This window comes from Neohortaea acidophila, assembly GCF_010093505.1.
Source record: "Neohortaea acidophila strain CBS 113389 unplaced genomic scaffold BDY17scaffold_3, whole genome shotgun sequence".
Classification (NCBI taxonomy): Eukaryota; Fungi; Ascomycota; class Dothideomycetes; order Mycosphaerellales; family Teratosphaeriaceae; genus Neohortaea; species Neohortaea acidophila.
Window position 1 is genome coordinate 2,049,835 of NW_022985512.1, and position 11,868 is coordinate 2,061,702.

At 57.2% G+C, this 11,868-nt stretch overlaps 8 protein-coding genes across 8 annotated transcripts; 4 read left to right on the plus strand and 4 right to left on the minus strand.

Annotated features, from left to right (window-relative positions):
• Positions 1-872: 872 nt before the first annotated feature.
• Positions 873-1,695, plus strand: BDY17DRAFT_247392 (adenine phosphoribosyltransferase 1; the record flags this gene model as incomplete). The annotated part of the gene is made up of 2 exons (XM_033730818.1): positions 873-1,473; positions 1,529-1,695. 2 exons carry the CDS (start codon positions 873-875, stop codon positions 1,693-1,695), a joined length of 768 nt encoding a protein of 255 aa, XP_033592377.1.
• Positions 1,696-1,859: 164 nt separating this feature from the next.
• Positions 1,860-3,260, minus strand: BDY17DRAFT_315987 (CoA-transferase; the record flags this gene model as incomplete). Its single annotated transcript, XM_033735968.1, has 2 exons — positions 1,860-3,079; positions 3,230-3,260. 2 exons carry the CDS (start codon positions 3,258-3,260, stop codon positions 1,860-1,862), a joined length of 1,251 nt encoding a protein of 416 aa, XP_033592378.1.
• Positions 3,261-3,339: 79 nt separating this feature from the next.
• On the plus strand, positions 3,340-5,056 carry BDY17DRAFT_294272 (acyl-CoA dehydrogenase/oxidase). Its single transcript, XM_033733121.1, has 2 exons — positions 3,340-4,762; positions 4,818-5,056. The coding sequence occupies exons 1-2, from the start codon at positions 3,579-3,581 to the stop codon at positions 4,933-4,935; spliced, it is 1,302 nt and encodes a 433-aa protein (XP_033592379.1). The 5' UTR covers positions 3,340-3,578; the 3' UTR covers positions 4,936-5,056.
• On the minus strand, positions 4,776-5,952 carry BDY17DRAFT_111899 (p-hydroxylaminobenzoate lyase). Its single transcript, XM_033729226.1, has 3 exons — positions 5,805-5,952; positions 5,564-5,663; positions 4,776-5,498 (listed from the first exon to the last, which is right to left on the minus strand). Exons 1-3 carry the CDS (start codon positions 5,854-5,856, stop codon positions 4,964-4,966), a joined length of 687 nt encoding a protein of 228 aa, XP_033592380.1. The 5' UTR covers positions 5,857-5,952; the 3' UTR covers positions 4,776-4,963.
• Positions 5,953-6,397: 445 nt separating this feature from the next.
• Positions 6,398-7,528, plus strand: BDY17DRAFT_247885 (enoyl-CoA hydratase/isomeras-like protein; the record flags this gene model as incomplete). The annotated part of the gene is made up of 3 exons (XM_033730858.1): positions 6,398-6,682; positions 6,796-7,052; positions 7,108-7,528. The coding sequence occupies 3 exons, from the start codon at positions 6,398-6,400 to the stop codon at positions 7,526-7,528; spliced, it is 963 nt and encodes a 320-aa protein (XP_033592381.1).
• A 103-nt stretch (positions 7,529-7,631) lies between these two features.
• Positions 7,632-8,398, minus strand: BDY17DRAFT_322623 (Longin-like domain-containing protein; the record flags this gene model as incomplete). Its single annotated transcript, XM_033736844.1, has 3 exons — positions 7,632-8,103; positions 8,168-8,309; positions 8,365-8,398. The coding sequence occupies 3 exons, from the start codon at positions 8,396-8,398 to the stop codon at positions 7,632-7,634; spliced, it is 648 nt and encodes a 215-aa protein (XP_033592382.1).
• A 185-nt stretch (positions 8,399-8,583) lies between these two features.
• Positions 8,584-10,783, plus strand: BDY17DRAFT_111980 (uncharacterized protein). The gene is made up of 4 exons (XM_033729227.1): positions 8,584-9,058; positions 9,112-9,161; positions 9,213-9,965; positions 10,023-10,783. The coding sequence occupies exons 1-4, from the start codon at positions 8,719-8,721 to the stop codon at positions 10,623-10,625; spliced, it is 1,746 nt and encodes a 581-aa protein (XP_033592383.1). The 5' UTR covers positions 8,584-8,718; the 3' UTR covers positions 10,626-10,783.
• A 223-nt stretch (positions 10,784-11,006) lies between these two features.
• On the minus strand, positions 11,007-11,696 carry BDY17DRAFT_322625 (ribosome biogenesis protein SLX9-domain-containing protein; the record flags this gene model as incomplete). Its single annotated transcript, XM_033736845.1, has 1 exon — positions 11,007-11,696. One exon carries the CDS (start codon positions 11,694-11,696, stop codon positions 11,007-11,009), a length of 690 nt encoding a protein of 229 aa, XP_033592384.1.
• Positions 11,697-11,868: the final 172 nt, after the last annotated feature.

Consider the following 11,868-nt stretch of genomic DNA (forward strand, 5'->3'; position numbering starts at 1 on the left):
ATGTCAAATATTGTAGCTACAATCCTCACCATCAACGCATCATCTGGAACGGAGTAATGGTAAAAGTATAGAATAGTGTCGTCATGATTTGCAGCCCGACGCCCAGCCAAGCCGATCGCGTGGACCCGATCTCCGGTTCACAGATTAGCTTTCAACCATGCCTTGACCTGGTGGCGTTTGGCTACTCGAGCGGTGATGACCTAACCCTGAGCAGACCGCTTCAGTAGTCGGGCTCAGGCTGTGCAGCACAGACGACGAGGTATATGGCAAACTTTCTGGACTTTGGTGATGTCTGACGGCAAGAAATTGGATGGAGAAGGTGGCACAATCGCCGCCCCAGTCGGAAGCAGCTCGCGTCCCTGCATAAGCGTCTACATGGCTCGTGGGATGTTGGCTTGTAGGATGCTACGGCTGTCAGCATCCTAGATGGTGTAGAGTCGAGTGAGATCGACACGAGAGTAGAGTAAAGTGCTCTGATAAGCTGCGTAATCACACATTGCGGGCTAGGCCAGGCTGGTGCAGTGGCCTTCATGGCGCCGACTGGCGAATAAACACCAACATGTCAACACGTGGAGGTCGGCAGACCGCCATTTGAGTGGCAGGGATGCGATGGAACACGACTCGACTCGACTCGACACCGCTTGTGTGTGAGTTGTCCACTCATCGCACCTTCCCCGCGCCGGCCTCTGCACCTGCCGCATGTGTGCCTGGTTGTGGCTTCGGCCCGACCATCCGACAGCACAGTCAGCCCAAGCTTCACTTTTTTCCCCAGCTTGGTGCAACGTGCGCGGTGTCACTCAACACTGCCCAATTCCACATTCCCGTTCGCTCAACACTTCTATATTTACTCTTCCCCTTCCTCTCCTTTCATCATGTCTTCCTCTAATCTACCCTCCACCGCTCCCTCCCACGGCCATCCCGCCAAAGATCTCCAGCAACCTCTCACCAACTCCTCCACCAACCCACCCTCCACCTCCTCCCACCGACCACGCTCAAACCCCGATCCAACCACCAGCAATGCCTCCCAAACCCCCCAGGGAAGCCTCACCGCCACCCCTCCCACCCGTCCCCCCGAACTCGCCCGTCTTGAAGTAACCCTGCGCTCCGCCCTGCGCCAATACCCCGACTTCCCCTCTCCCGGCATCCTCTTCGAGGACATCATGCCTCTCTTCGTCTCCCCCGCCCTGCACGAGGACCTTATCCACGCCCTACACTTGCTCGTCACGCACTACGTCACCTCACAAAAAATCGATGTCGTTGTCGGGCTCGAAAGTCGTGGCTTCCTTTTTGGACCCTCGCTTGCGCTGCGTCTTGGAGCGGCGTTCGTCCCGGTGCGCAAGAAGGGCAAGTTGCCTGGTCCTTGTGAGACGGAGGGTTTCCAGAAGGAGTATGGGGCGGATGAGTTTCAGATGCAAAGTGATGCCATCAAGCCTGGGCAGCGGGTGGTTATCGTGGATGATATTATTGCTACTGGTGAGTTGTGCAAAGCCTACGCGGTGGATGTCTTGCTGATAAGAGTGTACTGTAGGTGGAAGTGCGGCTGCAGCTGGCAAGCTCGTGCGAAAACTCGGCGGTGATCTACTGGCCTTTGCTTTTCTCATGGAGCTCGATTTTCTCAAGGGAAGGGACAAGCTGGATGCGCCGGTGCACACGCTGTTTGCTGGCCAAGAGGAGGCTTTGTCGAGTACGCGATGAGCTGGCCGGAAAAGATTAGAACGGAGAACAACAGCACAGGCACAGCCATCAGGTGCTCGGCGAAAGATGCAGTTGATCGGGTTCAACACCAACTGCGTCGCTAACAAGGCAACAAGGAGACTACAAGGCCAAAAGGCCGCTCCCAGCCACGCAATAAGGCTGCACTACGACACAGCCTTACTCCTCAAAATGGCAATGTCCTCCACTCCATAGCCCACCTCCTTCAACACCTCCTCCGTATGCTCTCCCAACCTCGGCGGCTGCCGTCGAATGGACGCCTTTGTCTCACTGAATTTAACCGCCGGCCCAATGGCCTTCCAATCCCCTCCCGTTTGCGCATCCCACTCCTGCGGCTTCACCATTTCTCGCGCCTGAATCTGCGGATGCTCAAAAGCCCGCTGAATCGTATTCACCGGCCCATGCGCCAACCCCGACCCATCAAACACCTCCAACCACTCATCCAACGTCTTGCTCGAAATGACGTCCGCGACAACCTTGTCCATGGCTTTGCGATTCTCCACCCGCACCGCATTCGTTTTGAACCTCTCATCCTCGATCAATTCAGGGCGTTGCATCCGCTCGCACAGCACGCGGTACTGATGCTCGCTGTTCGCCGCAATCACAATCCACATCCCGTCCTTGCACTGCCACGCATTGTACGGCACAGCACTGGGATGCGCCGCGCCATATTTCTGCCCCTCCACCCCTCGATTCAACCAATTGACTCCGACCCCAATCAACATTGAGATCTGCGTCTCGAATAGGCTCGCGCTGATATACTGGCCCCGCCCCGTCTTCTCCCGACTATACAGCGCCCCCATAATCGCGCCGTGCACGTACAGTCCCGTCGACATATCCGTCATCCCCAGTCCGGCGCGAATAGGAGGTGTATCCGGATGTCCAGTAACCTGCATAAATCCCGCCTCCGCCGCCGCAATCGCATCGTACCCAGCGCGCCTCCCATACGGTCCCGAAGGCCCATAGCCTGACAACGAAGCATAAATCAACCGCGGATTCAACTTCGCCAACGCCTCATACCCAATCCCCAACCTATCCGCCGCGCCCGGGATGAAATTCTCCACCACAACATCCACCCCTCCCTCCTTCACCAATCTGTGCACCGCCTCCCGCCCCTCCTCCGCTTTCAAATCCAACGTCACACTGCGCTTATTCCGATTTATCGCCGCGAAGAAGAAGGAGATGGGTCCGGAGTCGGGTTTCCAGTGCGCTGCTTCGCCCTTGCCTTTCCACGCGCGCGTCTCGTCGCCTTTCGCCGGTTGCTCGATTTTGATCACGTCGGCGCCGTAGTCGGCGAGAATTTGGGTGCAGAAGGGGCCGGCGAGGATGCGGGTGAAGTCTAGGATGCGGATGCCGTGCAGGGGGCCTGTGCAGTTTGAGGATGGGGTTGAGTAGGGTCTTTGCTGGGGTTTGGAGACTGGGATAGTCCTGGGTTGTGGGCGGCGGAGTTGAGTTGAGGGAATTGTTCTTATTGCTGTGCTTTGCTGTGTTGCTCGTGAGAGAATGCTTCGTGTACATTTGCACGTGGTTTGCATGATTGTTGACATGGTGGCGGACAATGGGAGCTCCCTCAGGATATTCCAAAACACCCTCGAAGAACACTCAAATTGCAGGAAAGGTGAAATTGTCCAACTCATATGTTGTGGAGCCGTCACCGCCGACGTCGCAGCCCCCGCGGCCACAGCCCCACGTTGCGCGTGCACGGATGGGGAAGCTCCGGCTATCGACTGCCAGCGATGCCCGAGTACACCGAGGTCGGGCTGGGGTTGGCAACGATTGATCATGATTTCATATATGCAGCTGACGTCCCGCGGTGAAGGCGAGAGAGACTGGCCCTTTTCATATTCTCGCGTGGTGCATTCAAGATGGCATTGTCACGAAGCTTCTCCAGGTGCTTGAGGGCCAACACGCTCCATACTCGATCATCTCTTCTACGCCCTTCCCTCAACCGACTCCAGCACCGCACCTTCGTAGCAAAAGCAACCGAATACCTCCCCGCCTACCCCGACCTCACGGAATCAGAGCAGTCCGTCCGCGACGGCATCGCCAAAATCACCTCCTCCTTCCTGGAAGACTACTGGCTCCAAATCGACAAAGCGCAGCGCTGGCCCTCGGAATTCCAACGCGCCATCGCCGACGCAGGATGGCTGGGCATTATGATGCCGACCGAGTACGGCGGGAGCGAGCTAGGCTTGAGCGAGGCGACGGTCATGATGCAGACCATTTCCGAGAGCGGGGCCGGCATGACGGGCTCGAGCAGTGTGCATATGAATATTTTCGGACTCGCGCCGGTTGTCAAGTATGGGAATGAGGAGCAGAAGGCGCGCTTTCTGAAGCCGCTGATTGAGGGGCGGGAGAGGGCTTGTTTTGGGGTGACGGAGCCGAATACTGGCCTCGATACGCTGAAGTTGCAGTCTCTCGCGACGAAGCAGGGGGATGGGAGTTATGTGGCCAAGGGGAGCAAGATCTGGACTTCGACGGCGCAGGTGGCGGAGAAGATTTTGTTGCTGGTGAGGACGACGCCGTTGGCGGAGGTGAAGAAGAGCACGCATGGCTTGACGCTGTTCTACACGGATCTGGACCGCAGTGCGGTGAGTGTGACGGAGATTGATAAGATGGGGCGCATGGGGGTTGATACGAACATTCTGGGGTTCGAGGGGTGGAAAATTCCCGAGAAGGATCGGATTGGCGAGGAGGGGGATGGGTTTAAGTTGATTATGCATGGGATGAATGCGGAGCGGATTCTGGTTGCGGGCGAGGCGTTGGGGTTGGGATATGCTGCATTGCGACACGCGAGTCGATATGCGAAAGAGCGGGTCGTGTTTGGGCGTCCAATCGGGCAGAACCAGGGGATTCAGCATCCGCTGGCCAAGTCGTGGGTTGGGCTGGAAAGCGCGCGGTTAATGGTCATGCAGGCGGCGCGCATGTGGGACGAAGGCTACGCGGCGGGCGAGTATGCGAATGCATGCAAGTACTGGGCGGCGGAGATGGCTTTTACGGCTTGCGAGACGGCCGTGTGCTCCATGGGAGGCATGGGTTATGCCAAAGAGTGCGTTGCTCTTAATCTCAATCAAGTGGGACATTGGACACTGACCATTCCGCAGATACCACGTCGAACGCTTCCTCCGCGAAGTCATCATCCCCCGCCTGGCGCCCATCAGCCGCGAAATGATCCTCAACTACATCGGCGAAAAAGTGCTCGAGCTCCCGCGCTCCTACTAATCCCCAAGAAACATCACATCCCCCCAAATCAATACAACGCAGGCTGCGGCTCCCCGGGCTTAGCATCATACGCAATCCTCCCACTCGGCAGGAAGAAGAACGCGATCCCCCGCCCGCCCCGCGCGCGCGGGTAGTGATGCGTGCCCGGCCCGGGACTCGTCCAGCCTGCGCCGCGCCAGTTCTCGCCCGCGGGCAGGCCTTCGAGTTCGAACGTGGCGTCTATGGGGATGACGCAGTTGATTTCGCCGTAGGGGTGTTTGTGGTATTGGCCGGCGTATTCGCGTTGGGAGTCGAAGTAGACGGCTGTGAGGGACATGTAGAGGTTTGAGGCGAGGGGGAGTTGGATCTGGGGTTGTGTGTTAGATGGACGGATATGGGGGGAGGGAGGATGGAACGGTTGGCGATGTACCTTCCCCCGACGATAGATTCCCGAGTCGATATCGTGCGTCGCTACCCACCCTTCTTCGAACCCTTGCTTTACGAGCGTGCAAAAGTCCTCGTAGTACGCGTTGCCTGGGCCGTAGTCGCGGTTCAGTCGGATTTCGAGCTCGTGACCAGGCGTGCTGTCGTTTAACACCTCATATTAGTCGAACCGAGTCAAGTGAGACAGGAATTTTGATGCACGCACAAGTTCTCGATTTCCCGTAAGAATTCCAGCGATCGCGCGGCGAGTTTCTGTGCTGTAGGGTGGCTGGCTACGTCGATGCCGTCGGGGGAGCCGTCGTGCTCTGCTCGTCGGATTAGCGTGTGAGGCGCGAGCGTCGATTGACGTCGATGAGCAACAATGGGGAGTGTTTGGTTTGTTCCTTGGACTCCACCAAACCGTTCGATCTTGTGGAATAGAGAGAGATGAGCAGCACATGACTTACCTTGCCCGCACTTTGTGCATTTGACGACGAGTCCGTTCCGGGAGTCAGCCATGGTGTTGTAGACGAGTCGCTGTGCACCTAGCTATGACAGGAGAATGGACTGGGGATTACAGGGAGAAGGGAGACGAGGTCGTCACGCAGTTTATAGAGGGAGGGAGGTGAAGTCGCATCGTCTCAGCCCTGGACGGCAAGATGGCGGCTCGTAAATGCCGGTGGCTTGATCTAGCACTTGCTACTACCTCGCGCCTGGGGATCTGGAGCTGCACGTTGCGATTGGCGGTTGATGTTGACTGTACGCTCTACGTTGCCGTTTACGTCTGGCGAGATTTACGTGATTGTTGGGTTGTTTGATTGAATGGATGATAACAGTGTGCCATTACAGTCCATTCGAATGTCCGCTTTGGGAAGGAATGACCAGACGGAAATAACCCGCTTACATCCGCTGCGAGTGAATTGAATGGCCGAGGTCCACCACTCCACCTCGACCCCAGATGAAGTTCGGCTGCATGTTTCCGCCAACACCACACCTCACCATACCACCATCACCTCTCCATATGTAGACCAACCTCCTCTCTCCCAAACAATCACACACCATGTCCTCCGAAGACCCGCCCCACCTCCCCCTCCCCGCCTCCTACTCCACCCTCCCCTGGCAAGAGATCCGCGTCACCCACGTCCCAGAATCGTCGAAAGACGTCACGCCCGTGGTGGTGGTGACGCTCTACCGCCCCAAAAACTACAATGCCTTTACCAACGTCATCATGCGGGAGCTGGAGACGGCTTTCCAGCTCTTCGACCTCGACGATCGCGTCAAGTGTATTGTCCTGACGGGACATGGCAAGATGTTCTGCGCCGGTGCTGATTTGGTAAGGAGTTCGGTTTTTAGTCCTGCTGTGAGACCTTTCTTCTTCTGTCTTTCTTGTTCGGTTGAAAGACATTCACACAGACTTCTATGAACTTTCAGTACTGATCTTGTCTCCGTGATGCATAGGACATCGGCTTCACACACCACAAAGAACCCCTTCGAGAACATCGGGATGGCGGCGGCCGGGTATCTCTCGCAATCCATCGCTGTCGGAAACCGACGATTGGTGCTATTCAAGGCAGTGCAGTCGGAGTGGGGATTACAATGACCCTACCATTGACCATCCGCATCGCGTACGAAAGGGCAAAAATCGGCTTCGTCTTTGCGCGAAGGGGAATCATCATGGAGGGATGCAGTAGTTATTTCCTGCCAAAACTGCTTGGGTAAGCACGCATTGACCGTGTGCTGAATGAACATCTACTCACCACACCCCCACAGAATGGGCAAAGCCCTGCACCTCGTCACCACCGGCAGCGTCTACCCCGCCGACCACCCTCTCCTCAACGGCCTCTTCTCCGAACTCCTCCCCAGCCCGGAACAAGTACTCCCGCGCGCCCTCGAGCTCGCCGCCGAAATCGCCCACAACACCTCCACCGTCTCCACCAACCTCATGCGCGAACTCATGTACCGCAACCCCGGCACGGCAGAGGGCACGCACCTGCTCGACAGCCACGTCATCTACGGCTTGTTTGGCAGCAAGGATAATAACGAGGGCGTTGCTTCTTTCATGGAGAAGCGCGCGGCCAAGTTCGAGGCTTCGATGTTGAATGATGCGCCGACTGCTTATCCATGGTGGGAGGCGGTCGATGTTTCCGCGAGGGCTAAGGCGGAGGGGCAGATTGGGAAGCCGAAGTTATGATGTGATGTTGTTGTTGTTTGCAAGGCGCTCTTGCTCATTTATACACTGGGTATCTTGTTCAGGATGTGGAATGCCTCCTCTCCCCACCTCCTGACCGTGGTCATCACCTGATGAACCACACATAAATCATAGCCCCCATAAACAACAACAACGCCGCCCAAATGCCCCAATTCTCCAGCATCCTTTCCCAATTAATCCGCACCGCCGCCCGCTTGTACTTGGCACTATCCTCCCTCAACCGACTGCTCATATCCCCCATCTTCTCCAGACTGTCCCCCCGATACAGCAAATCCTCGATATTCTTCGTCATCACCTGCGCCACGTCCTTCAGCTCGTCGTTCAGCCTGCCCAGGTTGTCGGTTGCGCGCGTGTCCTGGTAGGTTTTGCGGCTGCGCTCGATGTACCGGTCGAACTCGGCGTAGGTGTAGGGCCGCAGGTGGGGGTCGAGGTAGGCGGTGCGCGGGTAGGAGGTCTCGAATTCGCGGCAGATGTCGGCGAGGTAGGTTTGCGCGAGCTTTTTGGGGTAGGCGCGTTCGGTTATTGCGATGAAGCAGAGTTGGTCGTTGAGGAGGTAGCTGCGGACACTCTGTTGTTAAATGGGGCTAGGGTTGTGGTAAAGGGAGAGGGGTGGGCACGTACTGCATTGTGTGTTTCTTGCCTTCAAGGCTGGCGCGTGGCTCGGAGGTGCGTGTGAGTTTCTTCAGGATCTGGCGTGCTTGTTGCTTCATCTCTTGCACGTCGGCCTGGTTCTGGTCGTCCATGGAGGCCACGAGGAAGAGGCCTGAGATGTGGTGTCAGCCAGGATAGCTCGGCAGGAATCGTGGTGAACTTCTCACCGTCCAAACGGACGATTTCCGTGGCGTAAATCATCCTGTCGGTCTGGGAATGCGAGACGATGGTGGAAGTCGAGTACTACTCGAAAGGTCACGTAGCAGGAGGTGGTGTACGTGATGTACGAAAGCATATTTCCCAAACCGGATGCGCGCCAAAAGGGGCTTAGCGCGGGTGAAATACGCGGCGTGCCTTTGCGCGACATTTCAACTTCGAGATATTCACCTTACGCTGCTAGTCGTCCAAGCCTTGCCACTCCATCTCCACTCCGTCCAGAGCCTTGTCAGATTGGCAGTCCGCTTCAAAACGAAGGAGCCATCCCCAAACCATCAGGTAGTGCAGGCACTCGGGACGACAAAATGCCCCGCCCAACAGACCACTACACGCACTCCCAATTCGAGCCCATCGCCTCCGACTTCCAGGGCGAAACGGTGGTCTGCGTGCACTGCAAGCACTGGACCGGCAGCGTCAAGACGCTCAACCGCAAAAAGGAGCATCTGCTCAAATGCCCCGCCTACGCCGCCTGGCGCGCTGCCGGCAACGGCCAGGATCTGCCGCCGCCGAATAAGTATTCCAAGCGGGACAGTTTTGCGCTGAATGAGCCGGTGGAATACGCGCCAGCGCCGACGGCGGTGATGGGGGCGTTTGGGGAGTATGCGGGTGCGCCTGCTTCTTCTGGGGCAAGGAATCGGGCGCTTGGTATGTTTTGTCGTTTGCTGTTGTGTGCTGCTCCCAGCTGACGGTAGAGTTAGATGTCATTAAATTATTCGACGAGTTCTGGGACGATTCCTCGACGCAAAAGGTAGGTGCTTTCCTTCACTCGAGCCGAGCGTTGACTGATGACATTCAACAGTGTATGCGAACTCGCTGCAAGTATTGTGGTTTCGTGCGAGCAAAGAACTCCACTCGCCAGTACGAACATCTCCAAAGCTGCAACGAATACCTCGCCTCTTCCGAAGGCCAACAAGCCCTGGCGGATGGCCTCCTCACAGCCCCAATCGACGCGTCGCGAAGCACCAATGCGAATACCGGCGACATCTTCAACGGCGCCGCCCCGAACCCCAATCTCACCTTTCCAGAGCAAATCCGTGGAGGCAAGAGGGTTCGCCTCAGCAATCCTGCCCAATCCACTTCCACTCCAACGAGGCCACCACCCCCTCGGAAGCCCTCGCCATCTCTTGTCAATCATTTGCTCACGCAGAATCGTAGCTCCGTGGAGCAGTCTATTCAACTCCCCTTCCTCTCCCACGCAGGCTGCGGCACTCTCTCCCGCGCCGCGTTGCAGCAGTGGCTCACCCAGCAAAGTCATCTGTCGCGCTCATTATGTACCTTCATCGGCACGCTGATTGGCAAAATCCGGCTGAACGATGCCCCGAACCCCAGCCTCGACACCTCCTGGCGAGCACTCGATCTTCTCGTCTCCGCGTTGAACAACGCCAAACGCGAACTGGACTTTCTGCGCTCCACGCATATGAAGTACGGCTTGCAGCAGGATACGGACGCGCCACGTCCAGCGACTAGAGGCATGCTCGATCTCTTTGCCGCAGCTTCTGCCCCGGCTGCAAGTCTCTTAGAAGGCCTGGTGATACTCTGGGCAATCGAGCATGTAAGCCTGCTCCCTTCCCCTTCACACAACCAACCCCTAACATATCTCCTTCCCCAGCTCTACAGCCTCTCCTGGCACTACGCCTCAACCTTCATCCAACCCGTAGCCCCCTCCTCAACCTCCTACACAGTCCCCTCCTACCTCCAACCCCCGCCAAACCCCTACCTCCCCTACAACAGCACCAACAACAGCACCCAGCAACACCCCGCCCAAGCCTCCAACCCAGACACATCGCACACCAGCGCGCTACACGAAGCCCTCATCCCCAACTGGACGTCTCTCGGATTCGCAAACTTCGTCGACGCGTGCAAAGCTATTGTCGACGAGTTGGCCAATGGGCAGACGGCGGGGAATGGAGCCGAGCAGTTGAGGGCTTGCGATGGGGCGTTTATGCAGGTGGTTTGGTTGTGGAGGCAGGTCTGGCCGGAAGTTACGGGGATGGGGGAGGAGGAGGTGCTTGCTACTGCTGATGATGCTGTGGGCGGTGAGCGGCTGAATGGTGATGAGGCGGGGCGGCCGATTGAGGTTGGGGATGACGAGGATGATGGTGTTGAGGTTGATGCTGAGGGAGATGTGGAGGAGGGGGAGGAGGAGGGGGACGAGGTTGAGGCTTCTTATGCGGATTTGCGGGCTGTCGTTGCGGCGAATCGGGCTGGCTAGGGTGGGAGGTCCAACGGTGTGTTGATGGTGGAGGTCAAGTGACTCGTAGCAGCATTTTCTGGTTGCATTAATATATCAGATGTCTAGGTAGCGAGGGCGTTCTCGTGTGAAAAGGAGATTTGTTGGAGTCATTTGGTGGTGCTCATTCATGTCCTCTCGACGTTAAGCTGCCAGGATGGTCAGAAAGACGTGGAGCTATTCATAAGCCGTGAGTCGAAATAGCACGGCCTGAAACTTCTCGGCGATAGTGTTGGAGTGCTCCATCCGGGTGCGAAAAGCAGCTCATCGTTTCGTGTTCGATTGGTCGGTCAAGCTCATGGACCATCCCCTCTCTGTCAGCGATGCGGCGCAGGAATCCATCGTCACACATCCTCCCGATGTTCAACCCACAGCAAACGCCCGATCCTTCTCCATAGTCCCCTCAATAAACCGCCTCAACGCCGCCCACTTCTCTCCCTGCCCCGCAGCCAACCCACTAGAACCGTCCTTCTCCTCCACGTCCGCCATCCCATTTGACCGCTGCCCCTCCGCACCAACCATCTGCGCCAAATTCCGTCCAAACCGCTCCATCTCCCCCCTCTCCATATTTCGCTTCCTCTTCATAGCCCCAGCGCGATGCGGCAAACTCTTCATCACCATTTTCCCCGCTGCCGTCGACGAAGTCTGCTTCCTCCGCCTCCTCCTCTTTCCTCCTGGTAAAGCGGAGCCTTCGCCTTCGTCAATCCCCTCCCATTCATCAGAGTACTCTCCGCCCGCATCGTCTTCGATTTCCGCGAGGACATCTCGTAGCCCGGAGACAACGTCGGCTTTTAGTTTCTTCCCTGGTCGTCTTGTTTTCTTTACGCCGGATGCTGTGCTTCTACTGACGGCACTGGGTTTCCGAATCCCGCCGTCCTGGATTCTGTCGAGCAGGATGCCGTGTTTCAGCGTGCGCTTGTCTTTCTTCGTTCGGGGAGGTGTCCAGGCGGGGAGAGGGAGTTGTGGTGTCGTTGCTGTTGCGTTGGAGGGTTGCGGGCGAGACGTTCGGGGGTTGTGGAGGGCGCGGGTGGCGCGTTTGCGAATGGAAGGCATTGCTGGATGGTCCGCGGAAGAAGGAAGATCTGGCGTAGTTTTGTAGATGTCGAGGTTTGGTTGTTGAAGAAAGTCGATGGCTTATGTCAGCGGGGTTTTTTGCCATGGCACGTGCTGTGGCTGCATTGGTTTTGACTGTTCGCCCGGACGATTCAGACGGAGCACAATGGGC